The sequence below is a fragment of the Mercenaria mercenaria genome, chromosome 4, assembly GCF_021730395.1.
Source record: "Mercenaria mercenaria strain notata chromosome 4, MADL_Memer_1, whole genome shotgun sequence".
Taxonomy (NCBI): Eukaryota; Metazoa; Mollusca; class Bivalvia; order Venerida; family Veneridae; genus Mercenaria; species Mercenaria mercenaria.
In genome coordinates, this window is record NC_069364.1 from 29,364,220 (window position 1) to 29,390,207 (window position 25,988).

The window sequence follows — 25,988 nt, forward strand, 5'->3', positions numbered from 1 at the left end:
AGTGGTGTCAAAGGAGCGGTGTGGACAAACTTTGTGACAGCCAGACAGACAGAAAGACAGACAGACTGATGGACAGCACTAAATCAATGTCTCCTCCACTACATATGGGAGACATAATAAACACCTAGTAAATCAATATGGATATATGTTTTGGTACTTATGCATTTAACAAATAAGATTCTTGTACCAAGGACCAGCAATGGATTCCGCCTTTGCTTTTCTCGTACTGACATGATTCTGAGACATGGTTTGGTTGCGGCAGCCGATTTATACTTGGACTGATATACCATCAAAATATAGTAAAAACAAAGAGTAATATTCAAGATACAAGTATATTAAAAATTAACAGTATATACTTTTAACACAAGAATACCAAATTAAAAAGTTCTACGCTCTTAAGGCGTTTTTAAACAAAATTTTACAAAAAACTGTCACATGACTGATACATGTATTTCTTTACAGTGAGGCTACAAACCATTGCCTCATCTTTTAACTATATGTATATTATCGCCATAGGATACCGTTTTTTTTTTTTACAGATTCCTTCAAATTATGCAAAAGCAAGTCTTAATTGTAGAAGCTGTCTGATTTTTGACATTATCATGAGTCACTGAGAAATCATTTTTCATTACCATGATCAAATGAGCAAATTATATGTGAAAATTGTAAATGTGACATTTTGATCAAACCAATAATGTCTGGCTTGCTTGGTTAAATACTAAGTGATATGTCACTTAAATATTGAAGTTTAAAATGTTTTGTCAGTAAATAAGCTCATAAAAATAGCTATGTACTTGATGCATAGGAAACATAAACAGAAAATAATGATATATTTGTCTTAGTTCTGACAAATAATTGATATTAAGGCAAAATCAGTTTTCATTCATTTTCTCAGTTAGGATATTCCTTTCACTGTAGCCTAAACACGAGGACCATGATGGTCCTGAATCGCTCACCTCTTCCCACATGACCCAGTTTTGAGTATGACATCGTTTTTTCTATTATCTGACATAGTGACCTAGTTTTGAACTTGACCTAGGTATTATCAAGATAAAAATTCTGACCAATTTTCATGAAGATCCATTGAAAAATATGGTCTCTAGGGAGGTAACAAGGTTTTCCTATTATTTGACCTATTGACCTATTTTTCAAAGGTACGTGACCCTGTTTTGAACTTTACCTAGATATCATCAAGGTGAACATTCTTACTAGTTTTCCTGAAGATCTCATGAAAAATATGGCCTCTAGAGAGGTCACAAGGTTTTTCTATTTTTATACCTACTGGCCTAGTTTGACCGCACGCGACCCAGTTTCGAAACTGACCTAGATATCATCAAGGTGAACATTCAGATCAATTTTCATGAAGATCCATTGAAAAATATGGCCTCTAGAGAGGTCAAGAGATTTTAATAATTTTAGACCTACTGACCTAGTTTTTGACCGCAGTTGACCCAGTTTCGAACTTGACCTAGATATCATCAAGATGAACATTCAGACCAACTTTCATACAGATCCCACGAAAAGTATGGCCTCTAGAGAGGTCACAACGTTTTTTCATTATTTGACCTACTGACCTAGTTTTTTAAGGCACGTGACCCAGTTTCAAACTTGACCTAGATATCATCAAGGTGAACATTCTGACCAATTTTCATGAAGATCCATTCAAGGGTATGGCCTCTAGAGAGGTCTCAACGTTTTTTCATTATTTGTCCTACTGACCTACTTTTTGAAGGCACGTGACCCACTTTCGAACATGTGACCCACTTTCGAACTTGACCTTGATAACATCAAGATGAATATTCTTACCAATTTTTATGGAGATCCATTCACAAGTATGGCCTCTAGAGAGGTCACAAGGTTTTTCTATTTTTAGACCTACTGACCTAGGTTTTGACCGCACATCGATCTTGGCCTAGATATCATCAAGATGAACATTCAGACCAACTTTCATACAGATCCCATGAAAAATATGGCCTTTAGAGAGGTCACAAAGTTTTTCTATTATTTGACCTACTGACCTAGTTTTTGAAGGCACATGACCCAGTTTCGAAACTGACCTAGATATCATCAAGATGAACATTCAGACCAACTTTCATACAGATCCCATCAAAAATATGGCCTCTAGAGAGGTCACAAGGTTTTTCTATTATTTGACCTACTGACCTAGATTTTGACGGCACGTGACCCACTTTCGAACTTGACCTAGATATCATCAAGGTGAACATCTCATGAAATATATGGCCTCTAGAGAGGTCACAAGGTTTTTCTATTTTTAGACCTACTGACCTAGTTTTTGACCGCACATGACCCAGTTTCGAACTTGACCTAAATATCATCAAGATGAACATTCAAACCAACTTTCATACAGATCCCATGAAAAATATGGCCTTTAGAGAGGTCACAAGGTTTTTCTATTATTTGACCTATTGACCTAGTTTTTAATGGCACGTGACCCAGTTTTAAACTTGACCTAGATATCATCAAGGTGAACATTCTGACTAATTTTCATGAAGATCTTGTGAAATATATGGCCTCTAGAGAGGTCACAAGGTTTTTCTATTTTTAGACCTACTGACCTAGTTTTTGACAGCACGTGACCCAGTTTCGAACTTGACCTAGATATCATCAAGATGAACATTCTGACCAACTTTCATAAAGATCCCACAAAAAATGTGACCTCTAGAGTGGTCACAAGCAAAAGTTTACGGACGGACGGACTGACGCACGGACGACGGACGCTGCATGATCACAAAAGCTCACCTTGTCACTATGTGACAGGTGAGCTAAAAAAAAAGCAGACACAACTAACATGATATGATATCAAAGACCATCTTTTGTTTCTGAAACTTAGGTCTTGCTTTCTTATCTATAGTAGTAAACTGCAATTAAACGACAGCTTCCCAACAATAGGAATGGACGATAAAAAGGCATGCGGTATAACATATTATATGAGAAAGAAATTTCAAGAAAATCACAGAATCATTAATTATACAATACAACGATTTAGCATTGACACTAGAACAAGAGCTTCTCCTAATGGGGCATAAATATGCTCATTCGCAAGCACACTGGGACAGGCAGTAATATATTGTTTTTTTAAAAAGGGGTGAAGAGGTTGGGGATTTGCATGGGGGCGGGGATGTGAATACCAAGAAACTGAACTGAAAGTTTAAAAAAAAAGCGGAAAAAAAACAACTGTTGAGAGGTGGGTATTGGGTGGAGGAGGGCATGAACTGGATCAGGGATACTAAGATGCAATATGAAGAAACTGAACTGAAGAGAAAATAAGATGGTTGGGGTGTGGGTGAGCCACTGACCCCAAATCAGTTGATCTTCCTCAAGCAGTAATTATTCAATGCGTAAAATTTAAAAGCTGTAGCTTTCATACTTTCTGACCGAGCCCGGAAACAAAAAAATGTCAGAAATTTAGTTGGAACCCTGTGACCTTAAACTTTGAGCCACTAACCTCAAAATGTATAGAAATCTTCTTTTAGTGGTACTTAGGAAACATATAAAGTTTGAAAGCTGTAAATATTTTACTTTAAGAATTACAGTCTCGAAACCATTTCCAGACTCCGAGTCACTGTGACCTTGACCTTTGACCTCTTGATCCCTATTCCTCTAGTGGTACTCAATCATTATGTGTAGTTTGAAAGCAGTAGATGTCATATATTGTGACTAACTATCTGGAAACCATTTTCAGTCTCAAGAGTCACTTTGACCTTGACCTTTGACCTATTAACCCTAAAAACAATAGGAATCCTCAAGTAGTGCTTAATCATCAAGTTTGAAAGCTATAATACTTTCTTAGAGTCCTGAAACAAAAATGGTGATGGACAGATGGACATCGCCATCCCATATTATGTCCATTTGTTTTAAAAACGGGCATTCAAAAACAGACATATAATGAGAAATACAAAAAATTTATTGTGTAAAATAAAGTAAATACAGACATGCATATACATTAACAAAAATTTAATTCATTTATATCTCCGACTTTGCACAAAAAGTCTTGGATAATTTCAAAACAGATAAGGGGAAACAATTCTGCCAAATAAAACTAGATACAATTAGAATAACCAGAGCTTTGCAGACTGGTCACATGAAAACGATGATATGATGGTCTTCTATACCAGTCAGATCAGATAAAACCCTGTATCATACTACTCATATAAACACAATAAAATCACAGTTTTCATATCAACAAGGTCTTCACATTTTAGTATTTTTACTAATATACTTTATATAAGTTTTTTTTTTCTTTACCATAATAATAATCACTGCCTAAGAACTAGAATAAAGAAACCATACATGCTTCATGGTCCTGACCTGGGTAATATGACACATCCTCTCGTATGAATTCTGATCAACTACACATATGTTTTGATCATTCTTTACCATGAAGTGTGATTAAAACTACAAGACAATATGTATACATGTACTCTGCCCATTAAGGTAATAGACCGACAATGTCGTTTTGCAGATTCTGTTGTTTTACGTATTCTCCATTATTCGATTTCAGTGTTCTCCTGTTGTTATGAAAAATAATTATCCATTATGGCCAAAGAATTCTGAAATTGCATACTGTAAAAGTAGAAATTTTCACTAGGGTTTAATTTTCGCTATAATCGCCAGGCCCTACATCTCGCGAAAATTAATCCCTGCGTAAATATTCACAATTAGTATAATTCTAATTCAAGTAGGTTACCACCTTTACAATTTCACGAATATTAAACCTCACGAACATACTCAAAATTTCAAATTCGCAAAATTCTGACCCAGCGAAAATATGTGCTTTTACAGTATGGAGGATACGTAATCATACAGAAATTGCTGACTGTCATTACGTGTACGCTACCTTAACCTTTAGCCTGCTAAATTTTATTAAATGGACTTGTTCATCGTTCAATTTAGGCAATACCATTTATTATTCAAAGGGGTGTTCACTGAAAATTTACTGACTGAATAGCGAACAGTGCAGACCACGATCAACCTGGTCGCAAAGGCAGAATCAATTGCCGCCAGCAGACTAAAGGTTAAGCACACTGCAGTAAATTCTAGATACATATTAAGAGCTCTACAAAACAAAATAAACACACCAAGTCTATCACAGATTAGCTGTCCTTGCCAGTCGTTAAAAGTGTTAAAGCTTTTGTAAGATTGTCTATAGCTGTCTTTGAGTCTTCGTATTGTAAAGCACTACTTGCATATTTACAATACTTCATGGCCTTTTGATAGTGCTGGGTGTTTAGATCAACTCCATCTGAAAACAACAAAAGTTTAGTTCAGTTTAAGCCTATCTTATGTCCACTGAATTTAGAAAAAAAATGTCAAATTATAATTTCTATAAATGTACACCAATGTCCATAATTATTCAAAACATGTATTAGTTACATCTTAACTCCAGTTCTTTTCTGACAAATTTTATACATCTATTTCATACAGTTGCAATAAATTTACTATTAGTGTAATACAGGTATGATCAAAAGAATGATTTGGACATATTATTGTTCAATGAAAATTTAAGCTAAATAAACCATAAAATGGGTTTAAAATGAAATAGGAATTTTACAGGAAAGTCTTAAATTCTGATCTTAGTGTTTTTTATCTACTAAGATGCTTTATGAATAAGGGACCTGAACTTTCTGGCCATAAAGCGCTGGCACTTCAGTTACATGTACTTACTCATTGATTCAGCTTTTCTGTAACATGAGTTTTTTCTCAATTATTCTTTAATATCATTGATATTCAAATACCTCGCTAACCTTACTCCTTTTAATTTCGACTAAATCTCTTTTATTTCTACTAACAATCTTTGTAGCTAGACACAAACAACAAGAGCTGTCAGTGGACAATGCGCTCGACTATTCTCAGTGCTTGATAGTATAATATAAACAATAAGTAAAACTTTAAATTAACATTAAAATAAGCATATTCTAAGTCGAACAGGGGCCATAATTCAGTCAAAATGCTTGATAGAGTTGCCTCCTCCTTTTTACAGACTGGGGTCATGATGATAAACAAGTATGCAAAATATGAAAGCAATATCTCAATGGACTTTGAAAATATTTGGGGTGATACACAAACTTTAACATTTATTCTAAGTCGAAAAGGGACCATAATTCAGTCAAAATGCTTGATAGAGTTGCCTCCTCCTTTTTACAGACTGGAGTCATGATGGTAAACAAGTATGCAAAATATGAAAGCAATATCTCAATGGACTTTGAAAATATTTGGGGTGGTACGCAAACTTTAACATTTATGTGACGCTCATGCCGACGCCGGGGCGACTAGGATGGCTCCCCTATTCTTCGAATAGTCGAGCTAAAAAAATAGGCGGAGATCTTGATAAAATTCTCCTACATTATGAGGTTTGAAACTTCCAAGGTACTTTGCATGACTCAAACTATATACCCTTACCTTACTGTGAATGAAAGAAAAACTACACTGAAGAATTGTATACTGTGAAAAAATCAATTTTTGTGGGGGACTAGTTTTCGTGGATTTTGTGGTTGAATCACTTCACAGAATTTAATCCCAACGAACAAGTAAAATTCTCATTTTATTTTATGTTCAAAAGTTGAAATCAATGCATTGATATCACCACGAATTCGCAGTTTTGACCAAAACCACGAAATTAAATGATTTTACAGCAATATTTTCTTCATTAATTTCTAAAGACATCAAATGTTTCACTATCAATAACCAAAGACTTTGTCACATACATGTATAAATACCAAAACCAAGCATTTGGATAGAATTTCCTCATTTAAACAAGTGAATATACAACATTGCTATAATCTTCGCCCCCATTTAAACATAATACATTCATAAAACACTTGTACAAAAAGTAAAACCTTCAATTTTCATACAGAACATTGAACATTTTCTGATTTTTATTATTATGTTTTATATTTATTATTATTATTTTATTTTTATTTTCCTGATTCTTATTGCATTGTAGAGGGATATACTACAGATAATAATTTATGTATGCTTAAAAGTATTCAAATCTCAACAGCTGAAATACTTTCAATATTAAAACAATGACAAGTAAAGGGAGAGAACTCTAATTATAATATTAAACACTGCAACACAGTGTCCATACTTTTTTGCTGATCTTGTTAATGGCTTAATGTTTCTGCCCTCTCTCCTATTTCAATAATTTCTCATTCTGTAGTTTATTCAATTATCATTTAATAAATTTATAAGAAAAATTAGACATTTCTCTTCCAAATATATTACTCAGTATGTATCAAATTGTTGAATTTTTGAAAAAGTAAATCTGTTTCAAAATTAATACTTATTAATGTTAGACTTCACAATGTAGTTGCCTATTTCCTTTCTCAGAATACAATTGAGCCACACCATGAGATAACCAACATAGTGCGTTTGCGACCAGCATGGATCCAGACCAGCCTGCGCATCCATGCAGTCTGGTCAGGATCCATGCTGTTCGCTAATGGTTTCTCTAACTGCAATAGGCTTTCAAAGCGGACAGCATGGATCTTGAGCAGACTGCGTGGATGCACAGGCTGTTCTGGATCCATGCTGGTCTCAAACGCACTATGTTGGTTTTCTCATGGCGCGGCTCAAATATTTTTTTGACTGTCAATAATAATTAAGTAAAATACAAACTTGTATTAGCTGGTGGTTTCCAGTCAGTGTTAAATGAAACTTGTTGTGGGGCTGGTTTTGTTGAATTCTGGGGATCCTGTGGCGTAGATGGTGGTGCATGAGTCCCTGGCTGAGCACCATTTGGTGATGGGTCATTTCCAGGCAGATTCAGGGAGTCAGATGCTGATGGTCCTGGTTGGTAGGTTGAGGGGCCAGGTTGGTATGACGATGGACCCGGTGCAGGACTGTAGCCTTGTGAGGGGTCAGGTTGTTCAAACCCTATAGGTGCTCCACCTTGTGCTGTATCACCTGAAACAAAATAAGAACAACTGACATTAACCCTTACCCTGCTAAATTTCTATAACAAACTTGTCCATCTTTCAATTTGGACAATACCATTAACTGTTAAAAGGGGTGCATACCAAAAAATAGATACTGTAAACAGTACAGATCATGATCAGACTGCATGGATGTGCAGGCTGATCATGATCTGCACTGGCCGCAAAGGCAGTGTCAATCGTGCCCAGCATGATAAGGGTTAAACTAATATATTCGTATCTATCAAACGAAGCAAGTGCTTAAAGTGGCTTGTTCACAATTTTTTGTTAAAGGAATTTCTAAAGGTTTATAAAAGCGTGCTGTTTGTGACAGCAACCTGAATAAAGTACACTGTACTTCATAAATGTACGATCTGATGGCGGTCCATTTGAATGCTTATTTGACTACAGTAAACCATACTCCATAAATGTAAGCTGGAAATCTATCATCACAGAATATCTAACCAACTAACCAGAACTACTGAGTGTAAATACAAGTCCACTAAATTAACTTTTAACAGTAAAAGGAAGCACACTTGTAAACAGCCCTAATGTAACACAACACTAGTCTCTAATCATACCTTCTTCCCCTTCTTCATTCTGGGGCCCAGGGATGGGAGTTTCTCCATTCTTTAAACACTTATGGATGTACGCTGCTTTCCATTTGGCATACTTTCTATTCTTGTCAATCTAAATAAAATTTCAGTTGATAATGATTAAACTCTGGAACACTAAATGTAATACAGTAGATAGTGTATTGTTTTTGATTGTTTAAGAAATAATATATCCAGAACAGTGATTTGTCCTTGAATAAAATCTTTGCTTGGAGTTTAGATGCGTAGGAATAATATCACGGCTATATCAGCCCGAGTGATATAATAATACGCATTTAAACGGCAAACAATGATTTTATTCAAGAGCAAATCACTGTTCGAGATATAATATTTCGATTCTAACACATTATCAAGAATTATTTTGTACATCTTTGAGGATATTCATCAAATATTTGCCTGTTTTCTGTTGGTTTCTTTTCCAGCACGCCGCAACGCCATTTGACGCTATGACGTAATATTAATTATGACATCAGAAAAACGAGTTGTTGTACAATAATACACAATTTTCAGCCTTCTTTATTTAATAGGAAAACAGACTGGTTTGTGTTAGAATATTATAATATTCAGCCGCGCCATGAGAAAACCAACATAGTGCATTTCGACCAGCATGGCTCCAGACCAGCCTGCGCATCCGCGCAGTCTGGTCAGGATCCATGCTGTTCGCTTTCAAAGCCTATTGCAATTAGAGAAACCATTAGCGAACAGCATGGATCCTGATCAGACTGCGCAGATGCGCAGGCTGGTCTGGATCTATGCTGGTCGCAAACACACTATGTTGGTTTTCTCATAGTGCGGCTCATATAATGTCACTATCCAAATGCTACAGAAAATATGATAATGTCACAAGATTAATATTCTGCTTGATTTAACTAATTAGTTGCCAGTAAGAATATTTACACATTCTTTAAATAACGGCATTTTTGTGACTTTACGATTTTCGCAAACAAGGTCAAAGTCCAAATAAAATTCCAGATATCACGGTTTGTTATTTCCCATGGTAAATGGTAGGTTATTCATATTATTTTCACAATTTGAGTATGTAGACGTTTTTTTACTTTTTACTTGAAAATGCTGTGCTGCAATGTTAAATTGTTATGTCGCTTTCTAGAAATTGATAATGAATCTAAATCCTATGAAACCTGTATTTTATTCAGGTCAGTGCATAGAAATGTCAAATACTTTGAAATCATTTAATTCTGCTGGCATAAAATTTCATTTTAGACAAAACTGGCGATTTCATGGAGATCTCAATTAGGAGATTTCTACCTTTGAAGATTAAATTAATGGTAACCACAAAATCCATAAAAATTAGTCAAACACAAATATTAATGATTTTACAGTATGGAAATTTGTATGACTAAAAAGTCTGGCAGGTGAGCTGAAGCGTATTTTGACTTTTAACCTTCACCCTGCTAAATTTCTAGAATGGACTGGTCTATCAATCAATTTCGGCAGTACCATGTATTATTCGAAGGGGCGCTCACTGAAAATGTACTGACTGAATAGCGAACAGTGCAGACCGTTCTCATAGTCCATTGATCAATTTGGGCAGTACAATGTATTATTCGAAGGGGTATTCACTGAAAATTTACTTACTGAATAGCGAACAGTGCAGACCATTATCAGCCTGCACAGATGTGCAGGCAGGTCTTGGTCTGCGTTGATCGCAAAGGCAGAATCACTTTTCGTCAGCAGGCTAAAGATAGTTTAGTTGTGTATTTGTTGAAACTGTAACTGAATAGTTATAGTATTTATCATGCATGTGTCCTTTTTGAAGTTTAGTTGGTAGGTTAAATTTCGATTCCTCATGTTGCCATATCGACTAGTTAACCCGTACCTTGCTAAATTTCTATAGTGAAGTTGTCTATCTTCCAATTTGGACAGTACTATAAACTGATAAAAGGGGTGCTTACCAAACAGATACTAACTGAATAGCGAACACTGCAGATCATGATCAGACTGCACAGATGTGCAGGCTGATCATGATTTACACTGGTCACAAAGGCAGAATCAATCATGTCCAACAAGGAAAGTTTTAAAACTGGAATATATATGTTTGCTGAAATCCTTTACCTGACTCAAGACAGTTTGACTTGTCTAAGTTTGAATCATTTATGAATCTATGATTACACATATGTCAAAGTTAATGCTAGTAAATGTCGTATACATACATCTTCACTCATTTCTCCAAACACAGACAGTGTGTCAAACAACATGCCAGCTGTGTAGAAAGACTTCACAACGTTCCTGTTGAAATAAATATATATGTGTGATTCATTTAAACAATGATTAAACATTCTGATCAATGGTCATGCTGTTACAGTCGTTCAAATGGTTCCGCTTGGTTGCAAACAGGGGTCGCTAGAGCTAAAAATAGAAAATTTTTCAAACGACATCTCCTCCTAAACCGATGGTCCTATTTAGAAATAATTTCAAACAAATAATCCTTATGTCACACTCTACCAAAATTATTCAAATTATACCGACCTGTCAAAAAACATGGCCGCCAGGGGTGTGGTCACTTTTTCATATATGCATATAGTAGAAACTTTAAAAATCTTCTTGTGTGAAACTGCTGGCCTATTTTAAAATAATTTTACAAAAAGGATCCTTGTGTGACCCTCTACCAAGATTGTTCAAATTATTTTGATTCGTCAAAAAACATGGCCACCAGGGGGTGTGGTCACTTTTCTCTGTATGAGTTTCTTCATGCAGGGTAACGACATTTATTCTATATCAGCTGCATCAGAAGTTTTCATACACTGAAGTCAGGGCTGGGTCCAATACTTTAGTACTTGAGTATTATTAGTACTAGTACCACATTTTCTAATACTTGCTAGTATTCAGTACTCATGAAAATAAGAACACCACAATGCAGAGCAATATACGCCCAAAGGTATAACCTCTGACCTTGAAGCAAGCCATCTGAAACATGCACTCTGCATGTCGTCTCAATGTGGTGAACATTTATGTCAAATTTCTTTAAAATCCTTGAAGCAGTTCGACAGTTACAAAGCGGATAAAAACCAAAGTCATATGATCTTTGACCCCTAAGTGTCAAATGATTACCAATGATACCTTCTTCACTTTTGGGGGTATAATAAGATAAGTCAATTTTTGTAACACTTCAATTTGTAAGCAATTTACATTGTCTTGTGAGTGAAACTATGTGAAAACTATTCTGCTATAGTTATATGTATTAATGTAGCCAAATTTTTATTACACACAAAATGCAAGCTTTGGGTCTAAAGTTATAAAACTGGGTTAAGAAATGAGTCTCAAAATGCAACCCTGTCATTGGTCAATTTCAAAACTGAGCTTTGAAATCATCCAATCAGATGCTAAGGTTTTGTGACTGGTTTCCAAACTTAAGTTTTATAACCTTGAACCCAAGCCCTGCTTCTTTATGTACAAACAGGTGAAGACTTACTTGTTAAATCTTGCCGCTCTATCTTCATTATCAGCAAACAAGAAGACTTTGAGAGCATAATTCTCCATGTGAGCTTGACCGACTACCTCATTGTGAATTGATTCTGAATCATTCTCTTTCTTCACCTTAATATAGAATAAAACAAGAGCCGTTAGTCAGACAACACTCTCAACTATATCTCCATTCGTTAGTCAAACAAGGGCCATAACTTTCACTAGTCAAACAAGACTTACATCACAAAGTTATTTATTTTTGTTTTTACAATTTTTATTCATTTAAGTATACACAGATTGCACATGTTATACATTTTAAACACTTACAGATATTGTATATTAACAATATATGTTAGAAAAACAAAAAAAGTAAACATACTGCATAACAATAACATAATATAGCCAATATTAATATAGTGTATAATCTGATATACTTAAAAGTTTTTGTTTTATGATGTGGGGATAGAAAATTTGGGAAAAAAAATCCCAAATTATTGTGAGCAAGAATGTTTGGAAAGTACATGTTTTACGATATTATATTCTGTGTTTCTGCATATACATTATACATTCGTATATAAATATAAGAGTTCAAGTTATAAAATCAGTCCATTTTGTGTTAAATATATCTATTTTGTCTTTCAAAGGTGCTATTTTTTCGTTCAATACCAATACACCGTGTTAGATAAAGTTTGAAAGATTCAATTTTGGGTATATTTGTTGTACTTGCATTTACTTATAAAATATTTGGCTAATATCAAAATGAAATTAACTATATTTCTTTTTCTAGTTATTTATTACCATTTGTTATACGATGGTAAAATTCAACATCAACAACACATGGATATTTATCTTTTAATGAGTTTTATCAATGTTTCAGCCTTTTCTTTTTTTTACCATTTGTTACAAATTGGTGATAATCAAAACCTGCATACAGGACTTTAACCAAATTTTCTAAGTAAAAACAGACCATAATTTGAATTTATAAGTTTCAAGCAAAAGTTATCTAACACGATTATGTAAGTATGTTTAATGAAAATGATGCCATGCGTAAAGTTTCAATCCAGTATTTGTAGTTGTTACTGAGATTCAGCGTGAGAATTTGTTGCACTCAAAAGTTAAACATAGTTTCTAATTCTGAAAAATGCTTTTTAAACAAGAGAAATGGGTACTGAGATATGACATTGTTACTAAAACCTGAAGCCAGGTGCGTGGCTGATGCCAGTGTACAAGTGTGTGAAGTTTCAATCCATTACTGTAACCTGTTATTGAGATATAAGCTTGCATATGAAACTATCAAATGTTGGTGCAAACTCAGGCAAATAGTAATGGGAAAGTGCAACAGCAGTACAGTCATGTACCTTCTCTTTATATTCTCAATCTAATATCAAATTTGAGCCATGCCATGAGAAAACCAACAAAGTGCATCTGCGACAAGCATGGATCCAGACTAGCCTGCGCATCTGCGCAGTCTGGTCAGGATCCATGCTGTTCGCTTTCAAAGCCTATTGGAATTAGAGAAACCGTTAGCAAACACCATGGATCCTGACCAAATTGCACGGATGCACAGGCTGGTCTGGATCCATGCACTACTGGTATGTTGGTTTTCTCATGGTGTGGCTCATCTAATAAAATGCTTCTCAGTGATAAATCTGTTATATACTATAATGTAGACAAAAACTTGACAAACTTTCCTGCTTAAAGTACAGTGTATTTTAATATGAGATATTTACTGTAACAAAATTTTGCTCAATTTAAAAACAGTCTCAGTACCTGAGGTTTAATCTACATGTAAGCTAAACACTTAAGAAAAAATATCCCTTAAAGTTATAGTTTATACAAATTCATTTTAACTCTTGAAACTTAATTAAATCACTTTAGAGTTAACTTTCTTGAAAAGTCAGCACTAGTGCCAAATGAGGTGTGACTGTGACCCCAGTGGGACTTCAACCTATGACCTCTAGGAAAAGTGGCCAACACCCTTGCCACTAGATCACAGCCCCTCCTGAAAACATTTTTGCAATGAGCTGTTTTCACAAAACAATGAAAAATGTTAAATTAGTGAAAAAATAGTCTCTTACAAACATATCTGATTTTACAATATGTAGAAAATTACCCTTTCAAGATAGTCCATCAGAGCAACATGGAAGGTCCTGCACTCCGGAGACTTCTTGTCAATCTCCATACCATTCTGTAGTGCATAAAGCCTACCTAAAATGTAAATATACCACCATGGTGCATAATAATAATCTATAACAAATGTACTCAATAAAACAAGATAATGTGAAATCAGTAATAATATTTAGAGGGGGACTAATTTTCATAGATTCTGTGGTGAAAGGTGTATGCTAGAATTCCCAGTATATGAGATGGGCAAAATGTTTCCTCTAAATGACATTTTCAAGGGAAGATAACTCTTTTTCAATACTGGTGACCTATGATTTTATTGCATATTTTTATTCCTTAGATAATTGTCCTTCAATATCTAAAATTTTGAAGAAATTCTATTATTGGGAAAAATTTCACCCTGAATTCCAGCGTACGCCTTTAAGCCATCTCATGAAATTTAACACCAAAAAACACATAAAAGTCCTATTCATTTTATGTTAAAACATTGAAATAAATGTATTCGCATCCACATGAAATAGCCTTTTTGGTAAAAACCACAAAAATTTGTGCCGATGAAATTAAATGATTTCACAGTACTGTGTTAAAACAAGAGGACCATGATAGTCCTGAATCGCTCACCTCTTCCCACATGACCCAGTTTTGAGTATGACGTCGTTTTTTCTATTATTTGACATAGTGACCTAGTTTTTGAGCTCATGTGACCCAGTTTTGAACTTGACCTAGATATTATCAAGATAAAAATTCTGACCAATTTTCATGAAGATCCATTGAAAAATATGGTCTCTAGAGAGGTCACAAGGTTTTTCTATTATTTGACCTATTGACCTAGTTTTCGAAGGTACGTGACCCTGTTTTGAACTTTACATAGATATCATCAAGGTGAACCTTCTCACTAATTTTCATGAAGATCTCATGAAAAATATGGCCTCTAGAGAGGTCACAAGGTTTTTCTATTTTTATACCTACTGGCCTAGTTTTTGACCGCACGTGACCCAGTTTCGAAACTGACCTAGATATCATCAAGGTGAATATTCAGATCAATTTTCATGAAGATTCATTGAAAAATATGGCCTCTAGAGAGGTCAAAAGATTTTAATAATTTTAGACCTACTGATCTAGTTTTTGATAGCAACTGACCCAGTTTCAAATTTGACCTAGATATCATCAAGATGAACATTCAGACCAACTTTCATACAGATCCCATGAAAAGTATGGCCTCTAGAGAGGTCACAAGGTTTTTTTATTATTTGACCTACTGACCTAGTTTTTTAAGGCACATGACCCAGTTTCGAACTTGACCTAGATATCATCAAGGTGAACATTCTGACCAATTTTTATGGAGATCCATTCACAAGTATGGCCTCTAGAGAGGTCACAAGGTTTTTCTATTTTTAGCCCTACTGACCTAGTTTTTGACCGCACATGACCCTGTTTCGAACTTGACCTAGATATCATCAAGATGAACATTCAGACCAATTTTCATACAGATCCCATGAAAAATATGGCCTTTAGAGAGGTCACAAGGTTTTTCTATTATTTGACCTACTGACCTAGTTTTTGATGGCACGTGACCCACTTTCGAACTTGACCTAGATATCATCAAGACGAACATTCTGACCAACTTTCATACAGAACCCATGAAAAATATGGCCTCTAGAGAGGTCACAAGGTTTTTCTATTATTTGACCAACTGACCTAGTTTTTGATGGCATGTGACCCACTTTCGAACTTGACCTAGATATCATCAAGATGAACATTCTGACCAATTTTCATGAAGATCTCGTGAAATATATGGCCTCTAGAGAGGTCACAAGGTTTTTCTATTTTTAGCCCTACTGACCTAGTTTTTGACCGCACGTGACCCAGTTTCGAATCTGACCTAGATATCATCAAGATGAACATTCAGACCAACTTTCATACAGATTCCATGAAAAATATGGCCTTTAGAGAGGTAACAAGGTTTTTCTATTATTTGACCTACTGACCTAGTTTTTGATGGCACGTTGACCCAGTTTCGAACTTGACCTAGATATCATCAAGGTGAACATTCTGACCAATTTTCATGAAGATCTTGTGAAATATATGGCCTCTAGAGAGGTCACAAGGTTTTTCTATTTTTAGACCTACTGACCTAGTTTTTGACGGAACGTGACCCAGTTTCGAACTTGACCTAGATATCATCAAGGTGAACATTCTGACCAATTTTCATGAAGATCTTTGAAATATATGGCCTCTAGAGAGGTCACAAGGTTTTTCTATTTTTAGACCTACTGACCTAGTTTTTGATGGCACGTGACCCAGTTTCGAACTTGACCTAGATATCATCAAGATGAACATTCTGACCAACTTTCATAAAGATCCCATGAAAAATGTGACCTCTAGAGTGGTCACAAGCAAAAGTTTACGGACGGACGGACGGACGACGGACACCGTACGATCACAAAAGCTCACCTTGTCACTTTGTGACAGGTGAGCTAAAAATGCATTAAATGAGATTAGGATGAAAATCTTAAAGAGAAGTTGCCACAAAAAACTGCAAATTTGCACCACACAAAGTTGCAAAATCAATAAACAGGTCTAAAAAGTGAGTTAAATGGTGTAAGTTTGTTGTTTTTCATGTTGACTTTTGTAAACGCATAAAAGTATTATATAATAATTCCTGACTAAAATCTTTGTGAAATAAAGAAGAAAATAACTGTTTATATTGTAGGGTTAACGCACGTTTTTTTGTGTAACAACATCTGCAGAATCCCAAGGGATTGGTTGGTGCACGAGCCCGTAGGGCGAGTGCACCAACATAGCCCGAGGGATTCTGCAGATGTTGTTTCACGAAACAAACGTGTGTTATCGCTATTCTTGTATAATAAAACACAACTAAAGTGCTGGAAATATCGAAAAAGCAAGACTATTCAGCTGACATAAGCCGATCGAAGTCGGCCGTTTCAGGTTGTTATGGACACATGTTTTATTTATGCATTTCCAGGGCATACAGAAACAGTGCATATTTTATGCATGTATGTATGTCGAACGGACATTCTTGTTGTGGTAATTTCTTTAATAATATGAACTTAGGTGCTACCTAGAAGGCAGAGCTCCCTTGAAAAATCACCAGTGCCCCTTGAAAATTAAAGGAGTGCTGGGAGTTCTTTAAGATCTATTAAAATTTTCATGAATTAATGATAATTCCTGATTTCTGAATGAATGTCTTAGAATGCATTAAGATTAAATCTAAAGAAAGTTACAGTTCTTTTTAGAAAGAATAATGTGTCCAACTTTAAGGCAAAATACTGCTATGATAGACCTCTGGTATGGGATAATGAAAATCATTTACATGTACAAAGCTTGCTTAAAAACCAAAAGACTAGCTTTGTACATGTAAATGATGAGAATTTTACCCAGAGCAAATCACTTTTTTGCCGAAATTCTCGAAAACTTCTGTTTTATTTACTGAACTGCGAAGTTAACATTTTTATGGTTAATCTTTTAGCACAACTGATACAGATTAGAAATAGTAGTTACTAGTAGGAGCCTTTTTGATGTTTATTGATACAGGAAAACCGAAGGTTTTTCCGTCTATAGATAATGTGTACGTGTATATGTCAAAGTAAACCTATATACCGTTCAACTTGGGAATATGTTCTATACCTTCACCGTTTCGTTGTTGTTGTTTTTACCCATAATTCCCGGAACTGCTGCCGTGTAGATTGCGCAATAGATAATTTTCAGGACGACATTTGATAAAATAAAATTGCTTATGAACGATCCGGCGCCACATTATCAAAACAAATTATTTTATCGAGTTGAAAATTTGCGGTATTAATGGAAATCGGTGTTATTCGGGTTTCTTCATGTAGCGAGTTTATGGATGACTCAAGCGGCCAGCTTTTTGTTTCCAATATTGAATAATAATGTAGGCTACATTATAGCAGTGTTTGAATAATTAAATCATCGTTTATTTATATTTTTTAATGTAGAAAAGCCAATAATTTCAAAAATGTCAAAGTAAAACGAATTTAGACCCGCTGCCCTAACAAAATTCATTTATATACATAATTTTAACTCCAAATGGCGTAACATTTCACCGTGGTGCTGTGGTTAGCGTACATATTTTCCATGCGCGAGGTCCGAGTTCGAATCTCGTCAGCTGCTTGATATATATATTTTTTTTTTTGCTTAGGCCCAATTTTTTTTTTATTGATGTTATCACAATTTTTGCAATTATTGGAACAGAAATCAATAATGTGTATAGTTTACCAATGTTTTGCCTGTAAATTTTGGTTAACTTTTCATTATTTGATCCAGAATGACTGTTGCAGCATTTTTGGGAAAGTTTCAATATAATGCTATGAGGAAAATTTTGTAAATGACAAAGTGGTCGAATTTATCAACGTTCGTACAGTCCCCATTTTACATACCCCTTTCAGGCCCTCACTTCGTGTGAGTTTGCTTACTAAATATAAATTTGAATTATGTAAAGTTTTCAGCAAATGTAAAGCATAATTTTGATATCAAAGATTGATAACAATTTGCAGAAATAAGAAAGTTACAGGTACAGGTCATTTTCTGTCCGAGTTTATCATCAGTACCAGTATGGGTGCATTTTGGGACTAGATTCTGTGCACTCAAATATCACTATTATCTGTAACTCATGAACACTATTTTCCATTGTCTGTCTAGTCTTGACACATTTAAAGAAATGATTAGATCTACGTTCATTTAAACAAAACATTTTAAAACATTTTCCTTTGTTAATTTTTATAACAAGAGCAAAACCATCAGGCTTACTGTCAAAACTGAACATATCAGAAAGAACAATTTATGCAGAAAAAAAGAAAGAATCAGTATGACTAGGTTTTCCCGCCAGATAGGCAGCGCCTAATTTCATATTAATTCATAGTCAATAGTTTTTTTCCTAGTAATAAACTCTGGTCAGTGATTTTTAAGCTTGTGGATGAAATATATGTTAACAGGGAGAAGAGCATTTTGTGATTTTCACAGTTCAATGCCTGTAAATTTTGATCCAAAAACCTTATTTTTTTTTAAAGTTTTATCTACTGACTACTGTAGGCTTAGTAACAGACAGTACTACATTGGAACCTGATATCACTAACAAAACACTTGTTAAATATCACATGAATGACTTTATCGAACTCCCGACTTTTGGATTTCAACGCGACCTCGCTAACCACTGTACCACTATGGAAGTATGACGTCATCACCACAAATATAAGTATATATAATAAACTTCAGTTGCGGCAGCGTGACGAAAATTGTTTCACATTGAAAATATTGTATTTTACCTTTCTTTCTTCGTAGAAAATGTATTTAGCACTAAATTCTTATTATCAGGCGCTCATTTACATTTTTATTCAACGTTCAAAGCAGTAAGCGAAACGCTTTTGTCAACTGTAAACAGCAAGCGTCTATTGACGTCTTACTGATTAATGACTGTGACTCAATGCAGACTTGGAGCGCCGGTATAAATTACAGTCTCCGGTACATACCGGATTAACTAAATTTGAACGAAAATATCTTAAATGTATATATTTTGTAACCATGGTGATACTAACCCTAACCTTTAGTCAGTATTTTATGCATATTGTACACTAAATGCATGCGGACATGCAAAAATATGCATATTTTTGCCGTGCGCTAGAACTGATAATCACTTTCGGGCATGCGCAGAAGACCGCTCCAAGTCTGCAATGAGTTACATCGCTGATTAATTACTATGAGCATTGCGTACTGGAAGAAACCCGAACAACACCGATTCCAAAAACTTACCACGAATTTTCAACTCGATAGTACCCGTCCCTAGATTTGCCACCTAATGCCACTCTTTGCCACTTATTTCCATGAAAAAAGGGTGGCAGTTGGTGGAAATAGGTGGCATTAGTTGGCGTTTGGTGTAATTCAGCTCTTTTTTCACCTAAGTGGTAAATTTGCCACCAAAAACCACTTTATTTTGGTGGCATTTAGGTGGCATTAGGTGTAAATTTGAACATAGTTTTTCTTTATGGTGGTAGAAAGGTGTAAAATTGTCGGAAAGTAGAACATAGTTTTTTTTCATGGTGGAAATCGAGTGGCGTTTAGTGGAAAATAGGGACTTAGCAAATTTTCTTGGTGGCGAATAGGTGGAAAAAAACTTAGAAATTTTTGTGATGTTTGATTTAAAAGAGAACTGTAAGACATTGGATTACCCTGTACAAAAATCTTCACATGGACTCAGGTTGGAATCAAGGTATAATGGACTTCAGGCCTAATTGACACGGAACCTGACTTTGCTAAAACTGCACATTCACAACAGCTCGTAGAACACAAAATGCTCCCCGCCCCCATTTGATGCGTTCAGTAACTGTACAAGAAACAGAAATCATTTGGTCACTGTGCACTGGACGTTTGATGTACTACCTTTAAATCAATAATTATGGGCCATTTACCAGTCATAAGTGACTTCTGTATGAAATGTAATCTTAGACCAAAGCATTCTCTAGTTATTGGGCAAAAAAAGTCTAGTGTTCTGGGTCAATGTGACCTAGACCTTTGACCATTGACTGACCTCAAAATCAGTAGGGGTCCTCTGCCGGTCATGATCAACCTCCCTATGTAGTTTCATGATCCTAGGTCAAAGAGTTCTCAAACTAACATCCGGAAACAGCTTAACTGTTCCAGCTCACTGTGACCTTGACCTTTGACCTACTGAACTAAAAATCTATAGGAGTTATCTGCTAGCTATGTTCAACCTTCCCATTCACTTTCATGATCCTAGGCTCAAGAGTATTAGAGTTATCATCTGGAAACTGTTAAACTGTTCCAGGTCGCTGTGATTTTGACCTTTGACCTACTGGCCTCCAAGTCAATATGGGTCACTGCTGGTCATGACCAACCTACATATAAAGTTTCATGATCTTAGGCCCAAGCATTCTTGTGTTATCATCCGGAAACCAATTGGTCAACATACCAAATGACCGACAGACTGACCAACACCTGCAAAACAGTATACCCAGGCTCCTTCAAAGGGTTTCATTAAAATCACAATAAGTCTATGCTGACTCAAGCTGGACAAAAATAATATTCAGAATGGTATACAGAAAATTTGAATTTTCGTTCTTTTGTGAGACAGAATATTTATTGCTTATTATAGCTTTGCATTATATTCAATGAAAGACAGAAAAGGTGGAAAATAGGTGGCAACTAGTGGAAATTGGCTGTACTAGCTGACTCTGAAAAGATCATTTTTAAATGTGTCTGCAGTGTATTATTTCTGCATGGGAGAAAGTTGGTTAAAGATAAGATTAATGATAGATCAAGTTACAAGCTCCCACACAAATGTATAGAAACAACCCCAGGTGGAATTTGGGTCAGTTAAGAATTACATATGCAGGCAAACATCAGGTCAGATGCAAAGAAATAGTTCTTGCCTATTCTCTTCATTAATTGAAAAAAAAGAAGTCGTCACCTTAGTGCAAAAAGTGAATAAGTGCTTCTTTAAGTCAATGCAGTTATCCACTTCTTGCACTGAGGTGACGAAGTGTTTATAACAAGAGCTGTCCGTAAGACAGCCAAGCTCGACTATTCGAAATATTGACCCAGAAGCAGGAAAATATTACCCAAAAAAGTTAAATATCAAAAGAGTTTTAAGTTCAAAAGGGGGAATAATTTGACCAAAATGCATATCAGTTATGGGACTTGCTGCTATCAACTAGTTTTATAACCCGAAGGCACATGAGAAGTTTCAATTCAATATCTGCATTAGTTTTGGAGATAGTAACTTGCATGTAAAACTTAACCAGAATTTTCAAAGTCCAAAAGGGGCATAATTTGCCCAAAATACATGCCAAGTTTTGGGACTTGATCATGAGGTTAGTAATTGATCTAGAAAAAGAAAAAATAAGTTTCAATCTATATGCCTTTAGTAATAGCTGTATGTACTTGCACGCAAACTTCAACCAGAATTTTCTAAGTCCAAAAGGGGGCATAATTTGGCCAAAATGAAAGTCAGAGTTATGGGACTTGATCCTATCACTAGTTTATAACCCCGAAGACACATGTGAAGTTTCAAATCAATATCTGCATTATTTTTGGAGATAATAACTTGCATGAAAACTTTAACCAAAATTTTCTAATCTAAAAGGGGCATAATTTGCTCAAAAAACATGTCGAGTTATGGGACTTGACCCAGTGAGGTTGGTAATTGATCTAGAAAAAGAAAAATAAGTTTTAAATCTATATGCCTTTTAGAAATAGTTGTATGTACTTGCACGCAAAACTTTAACCAGAATTTTCTAAGTCCAAAAGGGGGCATAATTTGGCCAAAATGAAAGTCAGAGTTATGGGACTTGCTGCTATCAACTAGTTTTATAACCCCGAAGACACATGTGAAGTTTCAAATCAATATCTGCATTAGTTTTGGAGATAGTAACTTGCATGTAAAACTTTAACCAAAATTTTCTAAGTCTAAAAGGGGGCATAATTTGCTCAAATAACATGTCAGAGTTATGGGACTTGACCCAGTGAGGTTGGTAATTGATCTAGAAAAAGAAAAAATAAGTTTTAAATCTATATGCCTTTTAGAAATAGTTGTATGTACTTGCACGCAAAACTTTAACCAGAATTTTCTAAATCCAAAAGGGGGCATAATTTGGCCAAAATGAAAGTCAGAGTTATGGGACTTGCTGCTATCAACTAGTTTTATAACCCCGAAGACACATGTGAAGTTTCAAATCAATATCTGCATTAGTTTTGGAGATAGTAACTTGCATGTAAAACTTTAACCAAAATTTTCTAAGTCCAAAAGGGGGCATAATTTGCTCAAAATACATGTCAGAGTTATGGGACTTGACCCAGAGAGGTTGGTAATTGACCTAGAAAAAGAAGAAATAAGTTTCAAAGCTATATGCCTTTCACTGATGGCTGTATGTACTTGCATGCAAAAACTTAACCAAGGTGTGACGCCGACGCCGACGCCGACGCCGACGCCAGGGTGAGTAGAATAGCTAGACTATTCTTCGAATAGTCGAGCTAAAAAGGATGTTTTTACAATAGCTTTTCAACTTAAGGATTTGACACCTTCTTTAGCTGACCAAGAAAGTGTATGTGTGGAATCAATTTATCTGTGTAGTACTACCAAATTTTGAAATCTGGCATTTGATGAGTCAGCCTGGGAGAAACTGGAAACACATTGTGAGAGGTAACAATATTATACTGTTTATGTTTTTTTTTAATTATTACTGTCTTTAACATTGTCTTAATTACTCTTAACAAATACTTGAATTTGAAACAACATTTACCAAACTGCTTTGAATTTAAGTCAAAAAATCTCCTTCTATGTCTTAGGAAGTTTGGCAGATGGATAAATCCCAGATATATTTTCTGGAATATAGCTCAATCATGTTTATAACACTGTTTGTAAAATTGTATCATTTTGTAATTTTTTACATTATTGATTAGCACTTAGGATACAATATGTACTTTAAACTGTTCATACCAGGTACCTTCTGTGAAAAAAGTGCAACTTTGTGACATGATATGCCTGCCTGACTGTATATACCTGAGCAGCACACAGCTTATTACTGCATAAAAGAAACATATCAAGATAATTTTGAATCAGGTAAATATTATATGTTTTTATAAAAGCAAATGTTTAAATAACCCTTATTTTTTAAAGAAATACACCAATTAATAGAAATTCCTGGCATATTATATGATAAATGTTAATTATAAATGTGATGAAAAACCCAAGTGCTATTACTACCTTTAGCCAAAGGCGGAGGGATATTATTTTTGGCGTTGTCCTTTCTTTTTTATCTGTCCGTCGGATTAACTGAAAATGCTTGTAATTGGAATAATATTTTTATAGCTTTGTCTATAGAATCACTAAACCTCATGTAATTATTATAAGCTCATTAACACTGCTCAATTATTTACCTAATAAAAGAAGAATTTCCCCTTGATTTGGTTAAAAATAGGGATTTTTCCTGCATCTATTGATGGATCTTCATGAAACTTTACAAAAATGTAGATCACTACAGGACATGTGCATGTGCAATTTCCATCAGGATCACTTCAGTAACCAAAGTTATTGCCCTTTAATTGTTTTTCAATCCATAAATTCCTACATAACAAGAAATCCATTGATAAATATTCATGAAATTTGACACAAGGTGAAATCACCTTAGAGTAATTGTGCTTCCACATCTTTCATCAATTCTCAAGTTCTTGTTATTGATTCAAAATGCATATATTTCCACAAAACAATGTAACCGTTTGAGTGAATAGAATTTTTTCTACAAATAGATTTTGATGAATCTTCTCATAGTTATAATAAAGATGTTGCATATTACTGTGAAATCATTTTTATTTTCGGGCTAGAACTGATGGGTGAATTTAAGACCGCGCTGTTATTTATTTTTTCATTTATAAATTGAAAATGTGCGAATTAAAGCCCGCGCGAAACAGTCCTTTTTTTACGTTTGCTTGAAATTTGATGCCAGCGAATTTAAATGATTTCACAGTTTTTGGCATAGATTAAGTTTGTAGAGTTCTTTGTTATGTCAGTGAGTTACAGTTTAGTCTTTTGATTTCATATATTTTCTAGAGGAAATTTACAATTTTCTGCAAAATTATTCAGAATGTTAGAAAAATATATCTATTAATAGATGACATTGTATGGTTTGCTGTTACAGACTGTGTGCTGGAAAAATGGCCCTATATCTAAAGGAGTGAAATTCGCCATCTACTTAAGCCATCCTGGAATATGAAAAAATAAGACTGCATTGACAACATCCTGATCCTCGTGTTCAGATCTTTTGTGATTTCTTGTGAAGAGTCTTTGATTTTTCATAAAAATAAAAAATATATTAATATAATTTGATTTTTGCTTACTACTGAGTTTTTTCAGATTCAGCAGGTGCAGCCAATTTCCACTAGTTGCGACGTATTTTCCTAATATTGCCAGCTATTTGGTGGCATTTAGTGGAAAATAGGACTGCCACCATAGTGGCGTTTTGGTGAAATTTTGTCTGCTTACTGCCACCTGTTAGGTGGCCATAGGTGGAAGTAAGTGGCGTTTAGCGGAAAATATTTTTACACCATAATGGTGGCATTTTAGTGGTGATTTGTCTAAATACTCCACTTACTGCCACCATGAAGGTGGCTATTGGTGGAATTAAGTGGCAAACAAATTTTCCACCATAATGGTGGCATATTGGTGTAAAACTGTCTAAATACTCCACTTATTGCCACCTAAAGGTGTACACAAGTGGAAAGAGGTGGAATTTAGTGTAAAACGGGTTTGCCACTGTCCTGTTCATTTTTTCACCATTTTGGTGTCATTTTAGGTGGCATTTTGGTGGAAAATTGTCTAAATACTCCACCATTGAAAAGGGTGGCATTATAGTGGCAAATCTAGGGACGGGTAATGTCTGTACACAGTTTTATTCATTTTCTTTTTCACACGTCTAACCGTAATGCGACGCTGTAGGCGCCGCTTTGCGGCGCCGGTAGCTCTGCTATTAAATATATGTAAAATAAGCATGACTTCCCCTTTTTCCGATATATCGGTAGGAACTTTAGCTTTAGAAGCTCGGAATTATGAGAAAAGGGCATACTATACACGGCATCTTGTCTTTAGACAATTTGCAGGTGAGGTGCCGACAGAATACAATTCTGCTTGGTTTAAATTAATAGTCTGTCCCTTACGCTTTTTAAATGTAAATATTATCGTTTAATAGAAACTGGTATCGATACCTATATTCTTCATGTCGTTAAAAATGAAATCTCTAGGCCTATAACTAGAAAATTTTGCTTTGCACCCCACCCCATCGCGATCAAAGTTTGATAAACACAAAAATTTGAATTTTTCCAACATCGATATAATCAACTTAGATTG

At 35.0% G+C, this 25,988-nt stretch overlaps 1 protein-coding gene and 1 long non-coding RNA gene across 2 annotated transcripts in view; one reads left to right on the plus strand and one right to left on the minus strand.

Annotated features, from left to right (window-relative positions):
- Positions 1–318: 318 nt before the first annotated feature.
- The window catches only part of LOC123551351 (vacuolar protein sorting-associated protein VTA1 homolog), a 28,753-nt gene continuing 3,083 nt past the window's right edge, over positions 319–25,988 (minus strand). Inside the window, exons 2-7 of the mRNA XM_045340211.2 lie at positions 14,085–14,179; positions 11,979–12,103; positions 10,720–10,795; positions 8,516–8,624; positions 7,639–7,926; positions 319–5,263 (exon numbers count right to left, since the gene is read on the minus strand). Of these exons, the coding sequence (XP_045196146.2) occupies positions 5,115–5,263; positions 7,639–7,926; positions 8,516–8,624; positions 10,720–10,795; positions 11,979–12,103; positions 14,085–14,179 (842 nt within the window). The 3' untranslated portion in view covers positions 319–5,114. The remainder of the gene's footprint in view (positions 5,264–7,638; positions 7,927–8,515; positions 8,625–10,719; positions 10,796–11,978; positions 12,104–14,084; positions 14,180–25,988) is intronic.
- On the plus strand, positions 23,148–24,971 carry LOC128556291 (uncharacterized). Its single transcript, XR_008370540.1, has 2 exons — positions 23,148–23,708; positions 24,784–24,971. It is a non-coding gene; the product is annotated as an uncharacterized LOC128556291 (long non-coding RNA).